The 23,901-nt window shown below is 38.6% G+C and overlaps 2 protein-coding genes across 2 annotated transcripts; one reads left to right on the forward strand and one right to left on the reverse strand.

Moving 5' to 3' along the window:
- Positions 1–568: 568 nt before the first annotated feature.
- Positions 569–9,789, forward strand: CTSO (cathepsin O; the record flags this gene model as incomplete). The annotated part of the gene is made up of 8 exons (XM_082281723.1): positions 569–754; positions 1,413–1,518; positions 2,519–2,652; positions 3,679–3,846; positions 5,239–5,360; positions 6,549–6,712; positions 7,164–7,256; positions 8,611–9,789. The coding sequence occupies 8 exons, from the start codon at positions 569–571 to the stop codon at positions 8,643–8,645; spliced, it is 1,008 nt and encodes a 335-aa protein (XP_082137849.1). The 3' UTR covers positions 8,646–9,789.
- A 795-nt stretch (positions 9,790–10,584) lies between these two features.
- TDO2 (tryptophan 2,3-dioxygenase) lies at positions 10,585–21,543 on the reverse strand (the record flags this gene model as incomplete). Its single annotated transcript, XM_082281918.1, has 12 exons — positions 10,585–10,738; positions 11,604–11,694; positions 12,273–12,352; positions 12,856–12,913; positions 13,038–13,149; positions 14,110–14,217; positions 15,024–15,210; positions 16,892–17,019; positions 18,615–18,685; positions 19,860–19,950; positions 21,036–21,141; positions 21,509–21,543. 12 exons carry the CDS (start codon positions 21,541–21,543, stop codon positions 10,585–10,587), a joined length of 1,221 nt encoding a protein of 406 aa, XP_082138044.1.
- Between the last annotated feature and the right edge of the window lie 2,358 nt (positions 21,544–23,901).

Below are 23,901 nucleotides of genomic sequence, written 5' to 3' on the forward strand. Positions count from 1 at the left end.
GGACCCCGCGGCTGCGGGCACCGGCTGCGCAGCACCAGGCAGCGCCGCCCTCCCCCACCCGTGCCTTCCCTTGCTAAAGCCTGTAACCTGCATTCCTGCTGCTTCACTCTCCTACTGGCAGCCCAGCTTGCAGGTACCAATTAACTTTCCTCTCGGAGAAGAGCTTGCACGAATTTATAACCTGGCAGATAACTGAACGCTCAGCATCCCTTTGCCCCTCCTTTGCAGCCCTGCGCGCCTGGAGCGCGTCTCCCACATGGAAAAATACCGCTAGAAACACGGCTTTGCCCAGGTGCCACGGAGCACGGTCAAGCACAGCTCAGCCTCGCTGCCCCACCACCGCCGCTGGAAGAGCTTTCCCGGCCCTGGGCGGCGGTGCGGGGCGGGCGCTCCTGGATGCCCCGCCTGGCCCCGCCCCGCCGGGCCCGGCCCTGCGGGAAGCGGCAGCGGGCGCAGCCTCCGGCCACGGGCCGGGCAGGAAGGGCTTCAGGGCTCAGCCCCTTTCCCGCTCGGAAGCCGACGGGCCTCAGCTCCGCGGGTGCGGGTGCGTGCCCCGGCCAACCCCGCCATGACACGGTGGCCGATGCGGGTGCTGGCGCTGCTCCTCTGCCTGCTGCGGGCGGGCAGTGCCGCCCTCCCGGCACCTGCAGGCACCCGGCTTCGGGAGGAGGGCGGCGGCGGCGGCGGTCGGGGCCGCCCTGCGTGGGATGGAGGCGGCCGGGAGCGAGAAGAAGCGGCGGCGGCGGCTATGCGGGTGGGTGTCCCGGCCCGCACTTCGCTCGCCATCCGCGCCGCGGGGCTGGTGCGGGTTCTGCCGGAGGAGGGCGGGCGAGGTGCCGCTGAGGGCCGGGTGATGGAGGCCGGGAGGCGGGGGCAGGCGGAGCTCCCCTCCCGCAGTGCCGGGACGCGCCCGCCCGCTGCCGCTTCCTGCGGGCGCTCCCTTCGTGCCAGCCCCGCGGGTCTCCGCCGGCCGCCAGAGCGGCTGCCCCGCGACACGGGACAGGCGGGGAGGCCTCTAGGTCATTATGCTGTTCTTTTGCTTTATAAAGACATAAAGTGATGGGGTTAACTCTTGTGTGAAGACATTCTTACATATCTCTGAACCACAAGGTTTGTTGTGCTGTCAAAGAAGGACATCAGATGAGTTTGGCACTTGTTCTCAGCTTGCCTGTTTTGTCTGATTCATGTCAGTTTCTTGCACTTAACAAATGCTTTTTTGATATTTGTTGGAGTTTAAATTAGTCTAATGGCTTTCCTGTTGGTTTGCTAGGGATACAGGATGAATTTGAGGTGAACAGTTCTTGTTATCTAATTTTGTGTTTACTGTTGCTAACCTTTTCTTTTTCTGCTCTTACGGTTTTGTCCCTGCTGCTAATTTAATAATGCCCACAATTATTTTTGTATTCCTTCAGGAAAGCGCTAAAAGAATTAGATTATTGAATTCATCATCAAAAGATAATACGACTGCTATCTATGGAATAAATCAGTTTTCTCACCTGTTTCCTGAAGAGTTCAAAGGTACATTTTCTGGTTGCTTCTAGTGCATTTTCTGTTGTTTTTTTTTTTTTATTCTTTCCCAGAACCTTGTGTCTTTCACATTTACAGATTCTTCCTGTCCTGATAGTCAGCTAATTTACAATGGCTGGTACCAAACTGTAAGTACTTCTGGAGGATACAACAATCCTCTTCATGTTCTGTAGTCTTGCAAGGTTGAATTGCCCACAGCCTGAATATGTTTTAGTATTCAGGCAGTTCTATTTTTCCTTCTTTCTTCTGATGGTGCTTTAAAGCTTTTTTCAGTTGCAACAGTTTTTAAAAAGTAAGTAAATTTCGAGTAAATTCTCAAGTAAATTCGTATTCCCTACCCCAGCACAAAATCTGACTACAGTCCAGACAATGCTTGGAGGTCCATGGCTGCACAATGACAGCTGTGGCTTTCTGGAGCAATATGACATACTTAATTCATTTTTTCTAGAAAATTTGTCTGATACCTGATCTAACCTTCCCTTCTTGCTGTTCATGTCTGTTGTTACATTTTCTATTCATCAAAGGATTTAACATTTTGTTTTAATTTTAAACAAATTTTTTTAGTGAAAAAACAGCAACTTGCCAGTATTTCAGAACCTTTACTTTATTCTCTTATTTTCTCCTTGTACATGGCTAAAAGAGTATTTTTTAAGTAAGTAAAATGTTTTGGAAGTTTTCAAGTGAAATTTGTTTTGTGGAGTGGTTATGGTTATTGTTCAACTTCAGAAAATCTTCACACTTTTCTACCCACATTCCCTACATAGAGTGTTTTTGTTCTTTGTGGAACTGCAGAAATATTTACATTCATTCTGGAGTATAATGATTATTATAAAATACATGAATTTTCTATGGATTTTAGAATGAGATATAATCTCATGGTTGTAACTTTGTAGATCTTTGTAGATCAGAGTTAACTCTGAATTCTAGTAAAGTTGTTCATGGGATTTTTTTTTTGTTCGTAGATTTATAGATGTTTGTATTCTGTGTTTAGCTATTTACTTGAGAAGCATACCTCACAAACTTCCCAGATACATAAAAGTGCCAAAGGGGAAGGAAAAACCTCTGCCAAAGAAGTTTGACTGGAGGGACAAGAAAGTCATTGCACAAGTGAGAAATCAGCAAACAGTAAGTCCTGGTGTTTTCTGTTCCTGGTTCTCAGCACATAGGCTGTAGAGCACAGTGGAAGCTTTGCAAGGTTTTGCTTGAAGACTCCTTGGAGCACTGGCACCAGAATGGCTGGTTGAATGTACACAAAGTCATGTAGCATTTTATGCCAGGTGGTATTAGACTTTAAAGTATGAGGTGTAGAAGTTGTGCATTTAGAAACTGTGTGTAATTTTTTTTTGATCTAGTTAACGAATTCAGCAAATATTTTGCACCATGTGCGTTTTGTACTTTTCTGAAGGAACCAAGGTAAGTTTAGTACTTAACCTCATCCCCCTGGTTCACGTGGATAGGTTTAGATCCTTTCCTGTTGTTTTTCTGCCATGACTGAATCCCCTTGGCTGGTCACCACCTATATCTTTACCAATGAACTCTTCAAGGGATGCATTCGTTGATAGGAAAGTAAGCAGACCCCACACAATTGCAGTTTATCCCAAAGTGATTATGGTCACTGGTAAAAAACAAGCTGTTAAATCCCCAGTGTCTCCTTTCCATGCTTCACTTAGGACCTTGTGAGGAATAAATCGTGCTTCTTATTTTAGAGAGCTTAGAACTGCAGTATAGATTGTAATTGTCTAAGAATTTTTCTATAATGTTTAATTTACTTTATCATTTCTTAAACTGTAATCTGTTTCTACAAAATTTTATTCATCCTGAGGCCACATTTTTCTTTGGAAAACAGATATCTCACAGTAAAAAGCATCCTCAGACCTATCTTCAAGAGCAAAATTTCATCAGGAAGGAGTCCTTAAAGTAAGACACCCATAATGCATTTCTAGTTTTCACAGAGCAGTACAGGGGGGAAAACAGTTCAGCATTTTAAATGGATTATTACATTTCTTATTGCCTAAAGAACAGAGTTCAAGGATGATGTATTAAATGAAGAGCATTGCAAGACTCCTTTGCCTCTTTTCTTCTTTTTGTATCAGGCTTCAAAAACAAAGCTGACTTTTGCTTTCTCCCCCATTTCCCTTTTCTCTCTCTCAGTGTGGAGGCTGCTGGGCTTTCAGCATTGTAGGTGGCATAGAGTCTGCCTATGCAATTAAAAGAAACACCCTGGAAGAGCTCAGTGTGCAGCAAGTTATTGACTGCTCATACAATAATTACGGCTGCAACGGGGGATCCACTGTTAGCGCTTTGAGCTGGCTGAACCAGGTCTGAAACTCTTCATGAAAGTCTCAAAAGACTTCATCAGCTTTCATATTACCATTCTTATTTATTGGAAAAAATTGATGGAGAAGGTGAAATGTGCAGATTCTATTGTTTAAATGTGTGTGTGTGTGCATATATGCATACACATATGCATCAGTGTATAGGTATGTATGCTTATTTATTTAGTTTGGAACCAAGAGAGAATTTGTTCAAGCAGAATTGAAATCTGATTGGAACTTTATGCTCCATATATGTTCTTGTGAACATAACAAATCAGTCCACAGGGGCTGAAAATAACATTCCTGAATTCATTTGTAGGCATAGAAGTACCAGTGCAGACAGATTCACTTATGCATATGCCATTTTGTGGATTTGAGGCACCAGCATCTGGGGAAAAGGAAGGATCTTGACATTTTCTCTTTTCAAATCTCAGTAGTTTCTGTTGCAAACACTGTAAAATTATATAAAACCTCGGAATGAAATGAACTGCTTGTACCTTTGTTTCGCTTGCAGCCAAAACCATTGAAAATGCAGACAAAGTTTCTATGTCAGTTGTTGCTAACACATTTCATTTAGTGAAAAATTCAAAAAATAACATAGGTAAACAAAAACATTTTGGTGTCTTTGAAATAAAAAGTACTCTCTCAGCCTGAATTGCAAGAATATAAAAAGAATTCTTCAGTTTTTTGAACTAAAAAAACCCCCCTTATTTTAAGAGACTGTAATTCTATCCCTGAAGAGTAATATACCCATGGCTAATAAGTCTAGATGACTTGTTTAAGTTTGAATATCAAGAACAACAAAGGATACTCACCTTGATTCCTGTGAAGCAGAATTCCCTCTTGCTTGGCAGCAGCAGGACCACAGATGAATTAGACTGAGGAAATCACTGTTATACTGTACTGCAGAAGACATGGAAAGTATAAGAGGCTGATCATACATCATATACTAGCATGAGAGTTAGATGCTAAGAACAGAATTGGACTTTACAGTATTTTATGTAACTTTTTGGGATATTTGTGCCTCTTGAACTCTCCCAAGGAGAGGGTAATTTTGTGTGTGGAAGTCATTTGAAGAGAATGAATAGTCATTCATTGAATGAGTATCTCTGTGTCTTGAAATTGACAGGATTGCTTATGAGGATAGTTTAAACCAGAGATGCCTTTTAAATTTCATTCCTTATTTAAAGATTTCTGAATCCCTTCTGAAGCTGTCTCAGGGAACAAGGAAACTAGAGGTAGTAAATACATATTTCACAATGTCACATTCTTATTTCTAATCCTGCCCAACACACACTTAATTTTGAGTGGGTTATGTGGTAGTTTTCTATACTTTTTGAGCTGCATAGTAGTAAAGTCAAATGCATTAAATTCTTACTCAATTACCTTCTTGCAGACAAAAGTAAAACTCGTGAGAGATTCAGAATACACTTTTAAAGCTCAGACAGGACTGTGCCATTATTTTGATCGCTCAGATTTTGGAGTTTCAATAACAGGATTTGCTGCATATGACTTCAGGTAGCTATTATTGATTCTTTTTATTTGCTGTACTTTCCTTTTGTGTTCAGCAACCATGGAATAAGCTGGAGTGAAGAGACCAGGCAAAGGTTATGAGGCTGATTACATCAGTTCTGTAGCTGTGTAGGATTAATGCATTGATTAACTCCTTGACAGTAATGGCATGGCACAACGAATCCACTCAACACTGCTATCACTAAGCCTGTTCAAATGAGAAACTTTGTGTCTTGAAATCAGGTCTTTTAAATTGGCTATAAACTGGAACATAGAGTTAGTTACAGTTTTTAATAAATGAACATTATACTGCTATATTATCAGAAACAGTAAAGCCTACCGATAGTAACTGGAATTTATTGAAAAATTAAGAAGCATTCAGTTACTTCAGTACTCATGCATTTACATATCCACCCACATCTTCTCCAGCCCGTGACTTTAGAAACAGTGTTACCAACTGAATTCTGTAGACTTCAGCATTTTAGGCTCTGTGTGAAGAAACTTTGTTTCTGAGTTTTAGCCGTACAATACATCTACATACTGAATAAAGACAAGAAATACTGTTCCAACTAGGAATTGTGTTACTGCTCGATATAAGTAACTAAAATCAATCATATCTTTGCCAATCTCTATTTGCCAAATTTAGTTATTGAACATAATCATGCAGTGATGAAAATTTTCTGTTCCAGTATATTAGATAAATAAAGCTGTATGAGGATGCTAATGCTAAATGGCTGATAGTGGAAGTGTCCTGTGTTTTAATAAGTTTGAGACATATTTTAGTGTATTATTATGTATGAGAGGTACTTCTGTAGGTTTAAGAAACAGTGGGAAATTCTAATATGGACTAATGATTTGTCCAAAGCTGGTTTTGATTGAGAAGAGTGATGTACAAAAAGTATGTAGTGCTCTCTATTGCCCACCGGCTTGACCTAGAAACCTGCTGCTTTTTAATAGCATTATGTCTTTGGATCTGCACCTGTCCCATAGTTTGTGTGTCCTGTATTTTTATGACTGTGTTGTAGTATATGAAATACATAATTCCTGATGTGTGTTATGTGGTATGTAGAACTTGGAGGAAAGAGTTTAGTTATTTGATTTTTAAACTGTCCTTAACAAGTAGATTACAATCACTCTAATCACTTAAGTGTGCTAACTTCAGTAACTTAGCATTTTTACTCACTTCTTTCACAGTGGTCAAGAAGAGGAAATGATGAGGATGCTTGTCAGCTGGGGCCCTTTGGCAGTGACAGTCGATGCCGTTAGCTGGCAGGATTATCTCGGTGGAATCATACAATATCACTGCTCCAGTGGAAGAGCAAACCATGCTGTTCTTATCACTGGTTTTGACAGAACAGGTGCGTTTCCACCAGCTGAACTTGAGCACAGTAGGTTTGTTTTACTTGCTACTTGCCTTTTGTGGGACAACTGATTAAAATCCAGAACTTGGTTTTCTTTTGGAAGCTGTTTGGTTTGATGTCACATCAGTTCTGGAAACGTAGCCTGATCCCAGGAGAAAAACTCTTTTTTTTTTTGTTGTTCCTTCAGTTCTGTGGGACTTCATCCTTGTAAAGTCAAGAACATGGCTCTGTGTGTCTTTATGCTAGAAGAGCCCATATCCAGTCTTCCCATACCAGAATATTAGCTCTTTTCTGGATATGAACAACAGTTGGTTTCACTGGCCTATATCATCAATCCATCAGAAACTATGAGATACTAAAATGCTAATTAATTCTGTGGAGTGTTAGGAGGCCAAAGCTTCCCAAATTTCGTGCTGTCTCTTGTTCATGAAATGAATGTCTCTTGCAGGTAGCATCCCTTACTGGATTGTACAGAACTCTTGGGGGCCAACATGGGGAATAGATGGCTACGTTCGTGTTAAGATAGGCAGCAATATCTGTGGTAAGTCTGACAAAAAATAAGTAAGGTGGTAAAGGCCATGGGCTGGGATATGTTTCTCAATGGCTGTAAAAAAGTAATATAATACATACAATAATGTAACAGAGGTATAATGGGATCCTCAGAGAGGCAGTACAAATCACTGCTATACTTCAAAACAGGTTAAATGAGTCCAGATGGAAAAATAAATAAAGTGGCTGCTAGTTCAATGAAGCCACCTAGTTGAATGATTGAAAAGCACCATGTAAAGGTAAAGCTGTATGAGACATAAATAATCAAAGTACTGTTGTCCCTTACCAGGTAGAGGTAATTGTAGAGTATCCAGCCATGTGTGGTGGTTCTAGGTGGGTGCCATCACTGTACTCGCTGTAGGTAAAACAGCTGCTGTCCTTGTCTGCTTGGTGCCATTATCTCTGGGCTCAGCTCAGCAAACAAATGTGGAAAGCGAATCTGCCTGGGAATTGTGCACCCTGCTTGTGGCTTTTCTTACAGGACAGAGAGACATCTTTTTATAGTGCTAGTTTGATCTCCTGCCCTATTATTGTTTGCATGAAATTTTTCTTTGTATTTGGGGGATTTCTTTAGCATTAATTACCCAGTTTCTGCTGGATATAGAGGTAAGACAAGTCAAGCTCCTGTTTATCATTAGATTGCTGAGCCAGATTGGTGGGATATTGCCACTACAGAGGAAGCATTGTGTATCTGTTGTAATTTTATGTATTAGAGTAACCCCTTGGCTTTCCCTTCCGCATGTGTTTCACAGTAGCTCTCAACCACTGCAAAAGGTGTTAGATTACCCAAGACTTCTGCAAATAAAGAACAGACAACATCCAGTTTGCCTGCACTTAGTAAAGATCAGAGCAATGTATCCAGTCATAGCTTTCTCATGTTACTGAATCTTTTGTTCTTACTGTTGTTGTGTAAGCAATTTGGAAAGAGAAATTTAGAAGTAGTGATAAAGCAAGTCAATAATAGAGATGGCAGGGAGAACAGAGGTGTTATTTTCAAAACCTGTTCTTTCAAAAAGCAGGATCTTTCATATTTTTTGCAGTGTACCACACAGAACAATCCAGCAAAGGACAGTAGTTGCTCATTTTCCACAGAGATATTGTCTTCTGATTTAGAGGTGCTCTGATAGCACCAGGATACAAAATTTTGAACATAAAAGCAGAGGAAGGAGATTAGGTTTTCAACTATACATAGTGCAAGGCAAGGAAGAAATTAAATAAAAGGGTTGCAGCTGATTCCCTGGATTCCTACTGTCATAGCATGGAGGGGAGGGGGCATTGTATGAATATGAATTCTGGGAAGTCTCCACTTCAGTATTTATTAAAACCAAATTTTATTTCCTTTATAGGTATAGCAGATACAGTTTCAGCAGTATTTGTTTGACACTTAGCTGGGCCTCTACAACTGATCAAAGACCACAAGTATCATTAGGACATACACTGTATATGAAGGTGTAATTCAAAACAACGTCTTTAAATATAACAAATGGCTGTAAGGGCAATTCCTGCAACTCCTGGCTGAAGTTGTTAAATATGCTTTTATTTGAAATTTGTGTTGTGTGCCAAATTTCTCATGGAGTAAGAAGACTCAAAAATCAACTCCAGAGTGCACAAAAAGAAGTTACAAAGATGGAATGAAGCCTCAAATGTGAGCTTTATCCAGATGTTGAATACTACTGCATAGAAAAATCTTGAAAGAAAAGAAGTGATGGCAAATGAGAAGGAAAAAAATCAATAGTATTAAGAGTATATTTGAAATTATTTGAATATAAGAAGAGTCATGAGTAACAGTTTACAAAGTCAGCAATTACAGAATACATCAAATAGAGTGAGTGTTGAATTTCCCTCATTAATTGAATTCAGAGGTGGGACTTGGTGGTAATGAAAAAGGGGTTCCAGCTTCGCTGACCTCTGAAACTGCAGCTGTGGGCAAATGTAACTAGAACTCACAACCAAACATGTAATTCTAAAATGCTCTGAATTTTTCACCTGGAATGCTTTACCTGTATCTTTTAAGGAGGCCTACTAGAAAAAGTATTGAAGAATTTCTGTTAATTTTGCACTCAATTACTGCACCATGTTTTTAGATTAGTTTTTTATAACCTTTTTATGACAAATGCAGTGAGTATTTATAATAGCCTGTTCTAATTGTTAATATTTTAAATGAAAGGAAGACCAAGTGTGGTGTTTCTTTACTTCAGGTTTTGCTACTTACTGAATTTACTTGGCTGAAAACTTCAGTTGAACAAAATGTGAAGTCTTCTGTACTCTGACTGTTGTGTAGTCTGGCCTTCCCTGAGTGGCTTACAAACAACAGATAGCACACTTCCATAACTGGAAAACAACTGCCAAAGTTCCTAATGGGCATAGATAAGAGTAATGTAGTCATAGCAATATGAAACACAGATGTGCCACCAGTGTTTTTGAGGTGCTACTGCCAGGTATAAGTACCCTGAGATGCTGGAGTAGAGAGAACTTACCAGAAATTCCAGCCTATGTGTCTTTCCAAAGGAAGCACTTAAAAAGGCAAAGGTCCATTTAATGAGAAGATGACACTGCTTTATCAGTATTCTATAGCCAAAGTTGCCTTTTATTATATACCAATTTGAATAAAAACCACTTTAAATGCCTGTCATACTCTTGTTTGAACTTTATAGTTTGCTTTAGAAGAAGACTTAACAAAAGATGAGCTTTAATACTGCTTTATTTGAAATGCAAAGTAAGTACTTATAATCTGCTATTTTTAACAGTATTTCTACGTAAGGGATTTACATTCACATGTAACCCATAGATAGCAACATGATTCTTGATGTATTACAGGTTCAGGATGCTTTGGTTTCTACAGATTCAGGACCTACTCTTCTGAATCTAGCTTTTGAAACTTGTAACCCAAAATTCCTTTTGAAATTGCACTAGAGCTCAGAAACAAATATTCTTCTGAAGGCGATGAGACTGATTATATCCTCAACTAGACATTAGGCAAAGAAGCAAATACAAAACTATGTACAAATAAGTCATGATCATAACAATTGCATGTAATTTTCTCCCTTTCTCTAGGTGTAGGCTTTAAGAAGTCAACTAAGAGTTAAATTGGTCATTAGGTTGAATTGGGGTATCATTGTACTCGTAATGTGGGCTAACTCAACACAGATTTATTTTTTCTACAAGCAATTACTTTCTTTCACAAGCCAATTATACTATTCACAAAGGTGTCATACATAAATACATATTTACACGCCCACACTCTTTGTGAGAATGGCTGGTAGCACCACTGAAGGTGAAAGTCAGGAAGTTCTTTACAGCAACCAGCCTAGAAAGGCAGGCTAGTCAGAGTCATCACTGCTGAAGTAGGAGCTGTCACAGTATTCTGCTGTGTAAAGGAATTTATGAATGGTTGGGTTCATCTTTGGTATCCAGTGTCTTGGCACTAGAAATGTTGAAAGATTGAACAAATCCACAAACACCTTGTATCTGTCGCTGAAAAAGACAATCGGAACAATAATTCCATCAGCATAGAAGGCCATAATTTCTAAATCCTCTGTAATCATTCCTTCTCATGTATTTAATAAGATTCCTTGCACTAACCCTCCTGAATATTGCAGAGCAAGAATCCGGTCCTAACTTTCTAGGGCATAGCAGATTAGGCTTAAAAAGGAAGTAGGGTTCTATAGTAACATCTTTCTTCTGAGAATTCAGAGTATGTAGGGTGTGATCTCTAGTAGAATTTATCTAGAAACAGTCTTAACCTGACATGAAGGAAGAGTGGGAGAGCTTTCTAAAATCCACAGTGGACATTTAATTCTCACTATCAGTCTAACCATCCACTTTCTACTCTGCCCTCTCTTCCAATAGTTGTGATAGTAGTTGCTCACAGCCATACATGGTGGTTCAGTGCTCTTTGAGAACAAACCTCAAAGATCCTCCTGTAAGGAGGTTGTGCAATTAGAGGTCATGCCAGGGAATAAAGAAACAGTCACACAGTAGCTGGGACTCACTTCCAGCCTGTGGCACCTCTGTGGACTTGGGCTAGCTGGCACACAAACTAAACAATGCAGGGTTAATATTATTGCTAGCACTGTAACACCTGGACCCCTTGGCTGCAAATTATAGATGGCACTTTGTGTGAGTGATCAAAAGGAATTCTTATTCGCTAGAAGCCTTGGAATTTATATATATAGTCACTGATAAATAAATGTACAACAACCAGGTGGAGATGCTAGAGTTCTAGAAGAGAAGCAGCAGCCCTTTGGCCTCCAGTGAGCCATCTGAAATAAGTCTCCCAGCATCAGAGTATTTATGAAGTGCATTACTGCAGGTAACAGGGGAAACATGTTATTCCTACCTCACTGTTGAGCGCAAGTAGTGGTAGCCTGATGAGCCTCCAGTGCCAGCCTTGCTGCCAATCATTCTGTGCACCAAACAGACATGGTTATCTAAATGATACAACAGGAGAAAATGGCACATGTTCAGTGTTTAGATATAACTAAAGAGTCACATTTATTAAAGGTCATTCAGAGATCTTTACAGGGCTATAGAACTATTAGGTCTTCAGCAATGCAGGATTTAATTCTGCCATTCTTCAGTCAATTAATACAAAATTATTGTTACTTCAGAATGAACACGCTAATTATTAAACATTACTATGTTCTGTTAGTACAGAATTATATATTCAGTTACGTATGCCTAGATAGGGAAGGAGCAGAAGGAATGTTTGCATATAAAGACATGTCATTATGACTACTTGGGATACATTGAAAAATATATACCTGGCCTTGAAATAAGATAGTACACTTAAAGCCCGTCATACAAGTGGTAGCTATACCTATGTATCTAATGGTCACAGAAGCAGCTCTTTCTCTTTCCTCTTGGCTGAAGTACAAACAAAAACAGAAATGTCATTCCTAAAGCATGAACTCCAAAGCTCGATTCTTAGACTGGGTGTAACTCAGAGACAGAGCAATTTATTTGCGCCCAGAAGAGGGAGTGTCACAGTCAAAAAAGTCAAACTTACATCTCCATTTAGTCATGAGCACATCGAGATCCATAAGGGAGGTAAGAAGCTGAAAGGGAACCTGGAAACGAGGCTCCTCCCTTGGAAAGTGAAAGAGAAGAGTGAGACCTCTTAGCATGTGCTGTTATTTTTCAAAGTTGCATTTCACCAATGCTCAGTGACTTAAAGTATAGTTTTCCAAAATTAGTACTGAAATATCAGATATTTCAACAAATGCTTCTGCCATGTAAGTCTTGATCTGCCCCTTTTCCCTTGTACTTGGAAAAGGACTTCAAATCTTTCTAGGACAGGTAAAACAAGGCATTTACTAGTCACAATCGGAGAAGCAGCATCTGATCAGACAAGAACCAGCTGCCCAGAGGGGATGTGCAACCTCCATCCTTGAAGATACTCAGAACTTGGCTGAACACGGCCCTGAGCAGCCTGGTCTGACCTTCAAGCTGTATCTGACTAATCAGGGTTCCTGTGGAGGCCTGAAGTAGATTGCTTTCCACAGCCCATTCCAGCCTAACTAAACCTGGGCTGCTGTTCTTAGCCTTCACCTCTCCTCCTGCCAGTCACCATCAAAGACACACAGCATTACCTGTAAAAGTAGATCATCAAGGCCCCCTTCAGTGCTTTGTAGGACAGTCGTCTCTCTCCTGCAAGATAAAAGTGTCCTTAGTTTGTTGCTCATTCTCCTGCAATTTTAATGTTATTATGTGGTTATAAATAAGATGTATAAAACATACAAAGTGCATACTGACATACGGTAATGCAATCTACCTTTACTGAGCAGATGTTCATGGCGTTTTTCATCAAATAATGAAAGTAATACATCTCTCTGTTTTTGGAATTCAGACAATAAGTCATCTTTTTCTTCTGATTCTGCCTTGGCCTTTAGTATTTAAAACAAAGACAAGTTTTAGAATTCAGTAGGGAAAATTAAGCACTTAAATGACTCATTATGCAACTTTTATTTAAATAAATACTCTGAAGTTTGCATCTTAGATGTAAGAACTGTATTTGCAAATAAGATACATGAGTCCCTGTCCTTTGAAAAGTACAATTACCAAGAAATGTACAATTAAATAGATTCCAGCATAACTCAGACAAATGAATATTCAAACAAGCTGGCAATTTATCACTTATTTTGGTCTAGAGGCCTTAAAAAAATTTCATTTGTTTGAAGTCTGATTTATTTGTTTTCAAGGCAAAAAAATTACATCCTTGCAGAGCTGTGGGCAAGAAAATTGTAAATAAGAGAAGTTTAGATAAGTTAGAAAGTCATAAACAGATATTCTCCAGAAGTTGATTAATTCTTACTATTTTTTTCATTAAAAATGAAAAAATTAAAAATGTTATTTAAAGCCACAGGTCTTAAAATATTCAGGGATTTTCTAGTCCTTTTTTGCCAGCATAATTCAAATGATCACATAGCAGCAAATTGGCATATTCTGTTAAACAGAAATGGGCTGTTTATAGTGACAATCCATATTCACAGCTTAGGGGCCCAAACTTCATATTTACTGTGGATTGTAGATGCAAGTACTAACTAAAGGTGGAGTTGTAGCTTCAGCAGAATCAAGTTCAGCCCTCCCATTGATACTAATCCATCCCTTTTGCCATCAAAATCATCCATGTATCTCATGTTTTAAATCATTTTAGATGTCAAATTTTAAAAATATTCTTATTTCCTTAAGAATTTGCATTTTTTTCTGCTTCTTGCAGACAGAGACTGATGAAGATTAAGTGAAGTGAGTGAGAAACTGTGAGTGAGCCAAAAGTTCAACTTATGGCAGACTATCATTTTGCCAGATGTCTTTGCTTATGGGTAGTTCAAGAGTACACTCTATACCTGTATCAAGGCAAATTCCTCTTCCAGACCTTTTAAAACATTCTCTTCAAATTGTCCCCAAAAATCAAATTCTTCTGAATCGAGTCCTGGAGTTCTTTCCAGCCATGCCTTTAATAATAATAATAGTAATAATATTAGTAGTAGTAGTAATAATAATAATAGCAGTAGTAGTAATAATAATAGTAATAATAATAATAGTAGTAATATGTTCAAATAATAACAAGGCAAGTGCATTATCCTAGAATTACAAGTTATAGCAACATAAATTATACTACTACAGTTCTGGTTTAGTATCCTGTAGAAGTGCTTATTGCTAAATTCAGCATGTCCATGCAGATAATTTACACCTGCAGAATGGTGCCATACCAACCCCCCTCAGCTTCCAGATTGAACGGCCAGTGTTGGAATACAGAAGCTGTCTCATTCTAAGGATATCATTAAAACAAACTACAGGAAAACAAATCTTATTCTACATATATATATATAGGGAGAGTAATATTAATGATATATCTCAGAAGGAAGATACAGAGCCATCTATATTTTTTAACCTCTCTAATAGCCATCACTAACAGTGTGACTATTTTTAAAGTTTTCTTTCCAGAAGGGCCTAGAGTCATGAAAACATGCAAATGAAACAGTACATTTACATTCTCAGTTCACACTTCCACAATGCAATTTACCAGTTTAACAGCCAGAATTTTCAGATGAAAGGAGATGCTGTGAAAAGTCAATTGGTTTACTAACAACTAACTCTCTTTCATGCAAAATTTGTAAAGAATCCAAAACACAATTGACAGAGGATTTGCCGGCATGCTTGCTTCTCTTAAGGTAGGAAAATTTGTCACTGACACTAATGAAGGACATTCTCAGGAGATGGGGGGAAATGAAACAGGGCTTAAGACAGACACTGTTACCTCCACAAGTTGCAGTAGTGTTGGTTCTTGTTCTGATTGAAGCAGTAGTTCATAATCCTGTCCCTTGAAGTTATCACGGTAATGCCTTCTGTTGTAAGGGACTCTCAGACTTTGGGGAACACCAATCTTGTTCTCTAGCAAGCGAAACTGCAGGCTCTGAAAACCTGAGGCTGGGCTTAGGTGGTATCTTTGGGAACAAAGGAAAAGAAGATACAAAAATGCAGGATGTTATTTTACAATGGTGAGTTTATCTTTTTCTCAGAAAACCCCACCCATATTTCATATTTGAAGAATAACAAACAGCTATCTCACCATTTTTTTATATGACTGCATTTAAGGAAAGAAAAAAACCATGCAACTTTAATGCAACTACAATGTTTGTACAACAATCTTATTTTCTATTTCTGTCTTGTTTGTGCATACAGAGATACATTCACACATTTTTGTTTACACTGTGTTTTAAAATGGCAGCTTTGTGCACACAATGTACAGGAGGCAACATTAGTGAATGCCATTTTTTTTCCAAACAGGCAGTTTCACACCAAATTGCTATTACAAAAGTTTTCACAGCAAAAAGTGTCAACAAATGCACTTTAAAGTCTTGCTATACAGCATAATTCCTGTATATTACTACATATATGTGTGCAATATTATATATTGCCTTATTCTATACAGTAGAATAATGTTCAGAAAAACTTCCAGTGGGTTTTTTTGAGGGATTCATTAATGGGAGTCTTTTCGAGTTAAATCATCTGACCATGCTGAAAAACAATTACTAGTGAAAGTAACCTGAAATCCTACATTGCTAGATAATTGTAATGCATTTTGAATAGCGAGTACAAGACTTGACAGAGACAGATCACTGATTTAATCTTAGGTTTACTTATCAAATGACAGTATGTGGTTGAAAAGGTGAAGGAAGTATGGATCAAAACAGACGATTAGCCCATGGATTTCCCCTGCTGTAATGTAATGATAGATGATACAGACATTTCAAACTTTAAAAAAGTGAAGAAAAATTGTAGTTTCCTGCTCTTTTTATTAGTGAATATTAAAAGATAGAAGGAAAAGGGTTCCAAAATGCAGAAGTGGATGGGATGCTGGATGGCACTGAGGTCACCAGGCAGACAGATATGCACAAATGACACAAGCAGAAGAACAGGGAAGGCAAACAGTGGATGAAACTGTCATGCATGGTAGTGTGGTGGAAGGACCTAGATATAGTGAGGGAAGAGAAAGAAATGCCATGGGAGAAGTGAGACAAGCCAAAGGATCCCAGAGAATGCTTGGGCAGAAGGCAGAAGAGCTACCCACCACCCAGCCCAGCAATACACTGAGCTGCTACTGGAGAGCAGAAATTACAGGGGAAAAAGGACAAGGGACAGCAATGCTTCCTTCAGCCACTTGAAGCCTCCAGCGCTGCAGACCCAAGGAAACACCATGCAAACCAAGACAGCTGAAATGCCTGTTTGATAATCTAGAGGGAGTGCATTTCTCCCACCCAAGCACTTCTATGATTTGCCATAGAACAAGGCTTCAGCTCTGCAGTGCCAAGTTTCAACTAAATTGTTAACAGAACCATGAGCTATTTGTGTTTTTTCTGCTGTTTTAACTTTTGACTCTGAAACCAGTCAGCAGCACCCTGCCCCAAAACGTCAACACTTGTACTTCTTTGCAGAACACGCTGGACTCACACTCGGGCTCAATTTCGTAATTGACCCTTGCACTTTAATGTCATGTTTGCCTCTCCAAGGTGAGTTCTCAGCTTGCTGAAAAACACCAGCAGGCTTGCAAAACTCACAGTCAGTTCTAAGGATGGGAATTACCAGCTTACTGGTGGATTACTGTGTGGAATAAGAAGTCTTCACCTGAAATCAAAGAAGTCCAATGCAGTCATAGTTTCCAAAACTGAGAATTGTTCCACAAGTAATTTCAGAATCAGTGAAATTCTGTTCATTCGAGTAATAACCTTCAGCATGTTTCTCTCATCTCTTACCTGTAGAAAAAATAAAGATCATTACCAGACAGAATGGTGTTTTCTCTAGATCCTACCTAGTTATTTCATGTCTTTTCACTGTTGTACATCACTACAGTTACCAAGTCCTTCCCATGTGAAATCCATAGCAGCAGAATCTCATATGGAATAGAGCACTCTGGTTTCAACTGAAAACTGAAACTATAATTTTCACAGATTGAAATCTGGTTTTTTCTGACTGATGTTACATTACAAGTAGGCCTATCATATAGGGATTTTTCTTTTCTATGTTTTTGACTAAAATAGAAGTCAAAGAAATTACATTCTAAAGCAAAATAATTTATGAATTCCAATAATTACAATATTATTGTAACTTCATATTACATAATACAAAAATTATATACTTTCTGTTATAATTACTTCCAGAATGATTCCTATTTTTGTGAAGGAACAAGCCATAAGGCAGGTATGGGAATTACTTTGAAGTTGAGAAGCAGAATATCTGACAGCTACATCAGGAGAGCGCATCTAAAACATGTTCATCAGAAATGTGCAGTGGCAAGCAGAGAAGAAGAGAAAAGTGGGAAATAGAAAAAAAGTGGTGGGAAATAGAAAATATTAAATGGAGAATACAGAAGTTCTTTTTTTGGCTAAGTTGAACACTTTGCCTGCAGAGGTGTCTGCTAAAATTCCTTTCAGTTTCAGTGGGATTAAACTTCTCTCTAAAATCTGGGCATGCAACCAGGAAATATCAAACTACAAAAAATGGCAAATGATAACCATTTCCCTAATTGCTTGGCTGTGTACTTGACCTTAACATTGACATTTCAAATTCTGATTACAAGCATGGCTTCATTTTTCACAAAAATAAATATTGAAAGATTATTCTTCTTAAGAACTGATTTTGGTCAGTTATAATTTGATAAAATGTTAAACTAAAAAGCCAATGAAATTAGGAATATAGTGGGCAACAGAGAACATTTTCATTGCACCTTGTGAAAATAAGGTTCCTTTTTTCAGTCTGGTCTAGTTTCAAATTTACTTTGTAGACACATGGTCATGATGTACTCAAGGTATTTCTCAAACTGCATGCAGTCAGTTTTTTCTGTGGATGTAGTATCAAGTCAAGAGTTTTCCATTGTTGCCTATTGTTATAATGTGTGTTTAACTTTGGACAAATGCAAAGAGTTCAAATCTGTAGACTTCAAAAACTGAGCAAATGCAGAAATGACTTTTCAACATAAAAATTCTTGTGAGCCTTCTGCTTTTCAGTTTTGCCTCTGAGGCTGCTTTTTCTGCAGTAGAATATCTCCAGCTTACGTTTCTGCAGTTACCCAGCACTAACAGGAGAATATGAGAGCATGGCCAGTGAAATTGGCCTTGAAAGGTGATCTACACAAAAGGCAAACTTCCAGAGGAAATAAGATTTTGCTGATCAAAAATCAGTAGTATCAGGATATAAGAGCCACTTGGCCAAATTTTACTTGGTCTTTTGATGCTGTTTCAAAAAAAAGCACTTGTTGCTTTAGTAAACCCAAGTATATCAGGCTCAGAGGCAGGAAACAAGAGAAAAACAGGGCTGAATTTTCCAAAAATTAATATTTTTTTTAACTTACATGACCATTTTGAAAGATCACTCGCACAGAGTCCATTTCCCACAAAATCTGCTTAAACCAAAGTTCATATGCTACAACAAGAAAGACACTGTTAGCATCAACTTCAAGGTTATTTTGTTTTTTCTTCTTAGCACCAAGAAAGAAAAATTCTTGCATGTTGATTTGAAATGAATGGCCTGCATTGACACTGCCAGTGCACAAGAAGATGCTGATACATACACTATTACTTGTTACAGTATTCTGTCCTTTACTGAAAGTATTCCATGAAATAATCTAGTCGAGAATATTGACAGAATTTTTAAAAATATGTTTTTACATGTCAGATATTTGATCTACAGATTGTTCATTACAAAAGGAGGAAAGAGAAAATCCAGATCTGATACTTCAATAAAATCTAACTCCAGAGCCGCTTACAATCTGCATGTTTTCTGTCAATAACAGAAAACATCATCAGGCCAGGCTCTGGAAAACAGGCAGATATGGGCATTACAGGGTGCCTAACCAGTGTGCTGATTTCTAGACAGATTCTAGGTGGTTAAAACTGGATTGAAGTTTCAGAGAAGGCACAAAGCAACACACAATATTTGCCTACAATAAACTGCATAGCAGCCTGCTGCTTGGACGACACCAAGATTTTCACCACCTTAATTTCTCTGAGAATAAAACCATCCATACCTTGGTTTACCAAATCCAAAGGTTATACTTATTGTGGATACAAAAATGCTGTTAGTGAGAAATTTTCCTGCTCCTTTCTAAGCCCGTGGGATACTTTTCTCTCTCACGAGGATATTTGCAGAAGTTCTGTAAACTATGAACACCTGCAACCTTGTAGAACTATGCTTATGGTACAGTAGAAAAATATTTTGACAATGGATGTTTTAGGATTCTAGCCAATCACCCCAGGGGGTGGCTGATCCTTTGTCCAATTAGACTATGAGGAAAAAAGTCTATAAAAGAGTTGGTAAAATAATTAAATAAATCAATCTTGATGCACAATTCCTGCCTGCTGGATCTTCTCTCCTCTCCTCCCTACGGCTGCGGGATACAGTAATAACTTATGGCTTCACAAGCATAGAGTTGATTACAGTCTTACAAATTATATAGGAATATATACAAATATGAAAGCAGATAAAAGACAGAGCTATTGCTGTGCTAGTGTCTAAAATGAAAATAAATTGTGAATTGCATGTGTCGGCACCCCATGGCAAAAATGTTGGTCAACCACCACTGCACTCCTCCACTTACCTTGATGTGTCACAATGAAAAGATGCTCATCATGGATTTTCTTCCCTTTCTTCTCACTCTCAAGTTCTTGAGCATTCAATATTTTGTTCAGCTTAAAAATAAAGGTAAGACTGTTCTGTAAAGCTCTCAATTCTACTATTAGCAATGGTAGTCCTACTGTGTACAGCTAATTTTTAAGGATAATATTTTTTAAAAATACACAAATAGACACACTCTAGGTTCTATGACAAGTTTGACTAAATTGTCTCAGGTATGACTTTTACTTTTTAACTTAAAAAACATCTTGCCTAAAATGGAACATTTAGGTACCTCAAGTAATAAAGTTTTGAAAATAATTTTAAGGGTATTTTTAGTTATTTATATATATACATATATATATAAAAATAGAGAAAACAAAATATCCAGCATGCTTTCCAGATTTTAGGTCTATACTGTTGTGTCCCATGAAAACAGAGTTCCTATAGTAAAATTCTGAGTAACCGTTCAATAACATCTGCAAAAGAGTTCTAATTTGAGGCTGTAGAGTTTCAGTTCTGACATTACTAATTTTTTTTCTTAGTCAAATTTACAATTTAATCATACCTGTTTTCAAATAAATCTTTGCAAGATTCCAAACAGTATATCAACAAATCAGTTCACAATTATAGAGTTATTCCCTTCACTTCAGTTCATGCTGTCAGAAAAAAAAGAAAATCTGGATTCTTTTTTACCTATGGCATTTTATTTTTACTTATTTCTTAATTACTTCTAATTTTTGCAGTTTTTGTTTGGGGTTTTTTTATATCACCCCTTTGTCGTCATCCCACCCCCTAGATTTCTGAAATACACTTTTCCAGTCAAGTATTCTGGACTTTCAAGGAAGTTGCACACAGCCTGCTGACGTGCAGAAATTGCTGAGTGATGATGGCCAGACCAAAGAAAGCTTTTTGTGGTGTGTCACTTTACAGTTTAGGCTTACCAATATGGATAATTCCCTACCAACCCCATCTTCCTTGCAGTTTGAGAAGCCTTTCCCACAGTCCACCTTGAGGTCCCAGCTGAGGTGGGCACCTGTGACTGTAACACCTGGAGACCTGTCTTAGCAACTAGCTGACTGCGGGGAGAAGTGTCAAACACATGTTCTGCCTCAAGTTACAAGAGCAACCAGGAGAGCAAACATGAAATCCTTAAACTTACTTGTAGGTATTCTCCATAGATAAGCCCACCTTTGCTGGCTTTATTTATTCCTTCTTGAGATTTGTCATCATTCTCATCTTCCAAAGATAGCTTGTTAAAATTAAATCTAAGAAGAAAATGAAGTAAATATGTAAACTATTTAATTAAAGAATTATGAATATACCTTTTTACTAACAGATATACCTACAATTCAAATGATGCTTTCTTTTGATAAACAGAACCAGTAAAGCAGGCTTTTGATAAAACCTGAAATTCCTCTTGTCACAGTAACAGCTGGGAGCATCACATTTAGGATCATCACATCTAGGATCATCAAATAACAAGTCCTTGTATGATCTCTAGTCATTTAGCGATAGCTACAGCTGTCTACTTGTTGATAATTAGTAATTCCTCTCTGGACTTTCTTATTTTGCACTAACACAATACCATTTGAATTGAATATATAAAGCAAAACACAGAGAGGAAGTACTCACAGGTAATTCTTCCCCGCAAAGGGGCAACCAGTCATGATTTCAGGATCCAAACTCGCTGAGCTGTGCACTGGGGAATATACTCTGGTAGTGTTCCCAAAGCTGCTGCAGCTCCCTTATATGTAACCTTATCTCATTGCCAAGGCCAGCCCCCAAATTCCCCTCCTTAGCCCCCAGCCCATCCCCATTATTCAATAATTACAGAAACTATCACAACACAAAGGTCAGGAAGTTCATGTGTCATTGGCTCTCCAGGATTGTGTTTTTCTCTGCCAGTTAAAAAATGAATGGATGACATGCTTCATCCTATGGTACGAGCTTTTTGTGCTTTTTACTGCAAGGTTCCCACCAGTTGCTTCTTTGGGTGCAGGTGTAAGGTATAGTGTGTAAGGTGTAAGTCAATGAGAGGCCTGTGTGTGATAAAAAGGCAGTATTTAATAAATTCAGGAATTGTTAAAGTAGGTTTTTAACCTACAGCCTTTTGTATCAGGATACTATTAAGTTTAAAAAAATCAAACGTGTGGAAAGGGGAAAGGAGGAGGGGAAGGGGAGAAACATATTTATGTGGCAGACTAAATAGGGCTTATTCAAAGAGATTTCAAGTAATATATATCATTTTTTTAAATGTACACAGATTAAGTAAAGAACTAAAAGCTTCATGTACCTGTCAGGATGGTTTTCCAGTTATTTAATTCATAATAATTTCTTAATTTTATCTCCTTGCACAGAAGTTTTTCTCTCATTTATTGACAAATGTTACTCAATTCTATCTGGTCATCAGCTTAATACACAATGAAGTAACATGTAACTAGCATCCACTTCTTTTCTGCCTGCCAGCCCTTTCTGAAAAAAAAAAGTTAATGCTCAATTTCACTGCAAACAAAACCACAGGACCTCTGTGACCCTGGATCATTTGCTCTCTGCAAGATTTATTCTGCTTAGTGGTCTCTGTGTGGTGGTCTCAGCTGTTCCAGTCACTTAAGAGTAGTTTGCTCATTAAGAAATGCATATGTAGGATGTGTGGGTGATGGGATGGATACCCTGTTCATCAGCCTGATGTCATTTGTCAGGCTTTAGACATATCAGCTTAAAATTAAGTGTAGCCACAAGAAAAGGAGGACTGCACTGAAGCAAGCCACCAAGCAAGGTCAAAGAATTCTTCATGATGTAAAACCTGACAGAGGAAAATAATCCTCTCCTCACACACACCTACATGTACTCAGTGATGCAGACAACTAGAGATGAAAGCAAAGACATCAGGAATTAGATATTGAAAACTGCTTTTCACATATTTGCACTCAAACAGCTTGATTTACAAATGTAGAAATCTTGCACATCCATAGATCTCAAAGGCATGGAAAAGGGAGGTTTATATTGTCATTCCTGTATATATTCACCCAAAACATCCAGACTGAGCCTACATAATGAAATCAAGCTCTCTGTTATCTTTTCTCATGGCAGAAACAAAGAAAGAGTGTGAAACTAGTAAAAATAAGGACAGTTGGAGAATACTGAATATTTAACCTCACAAAATATGTTAATGTGTGTTTCCTTGTTCAGTTTTATTTTCTTCTGTGGAAAACAGAGAATAATAAACTTCCAGTGCAATGATCTCTGACTGGCAACCTTTACATTGCCTACCCAGTAGGCAAAGGACTTTGAAGTTTCAGAGCCCTTTTACACTCTGTGCTTAACAAAACATTAACTCCTTATTTAGGAAGTAATAGTACCATAAGTTCATTCAGGGTTAGCAAACTCACTTGAAATCTAGCTGGGGATACTGTCTTACCAAGACCTAGACAAACTCCTGTCTTGGGGTGACTTTATGATGTGTATCCCATATCGCTGCCCCATGCCCAGGAATTCATTTTGTGCCTTTCTATGCCTTTAAACTGAGCCCAAGAGAGAGAAGGAAACACTGAGCAAAACTTTTTCAAAGCAGTTTGCAGCTTGTTCAAGGTCACACAGAGAGAGAGAGGGTTTTTTTTCAGCTGCAGCAGGGGAGTGGGAGAGAGGGGAAGCACCCGGCTTTTTTTTCTTTCCAGCCAGCTTTCGGCAGGTTTTTTTTCCTCAGCTCCTTTTCCTTCAGAGAGTTGAACTTTTGTTTTCCTGAGACTTCGATTTTTCTTTTCTCTGCTGGACTGCTTCAACATCAGAATACATTGAGAGGACTTTCCACCGAGGCCTTGGCCCTGGAGGTGGGCCCACCACCCCGTCCCAGCTCCAAGGAGGGGGAGAGAGATCTATGGAAGGACTCTGAAATTTCCCCAGGTTTCTCTCAGCAGATTGAGAGGTTTCATTATTTAGCATCATTATCCCCTTTCCTGTGTGTTTGTTAAATAAATAGTTTTTATCTCTTTCACTTTCCTTCTAGGAAAACTTCTTTTTCCCCGAAC

The sequence above is a fragment of the Coloeus monedula genome (assembly GCF_965178545.1).
Source record: "Coloeus monedula genome assembly, chromosome: 5".
NCBI classification, from domain to species: Eukaryota; Metazoa; Chordata; class Aves; order Passeriformes; family Corvidae; genus Coloeus; species Coloeus monedula.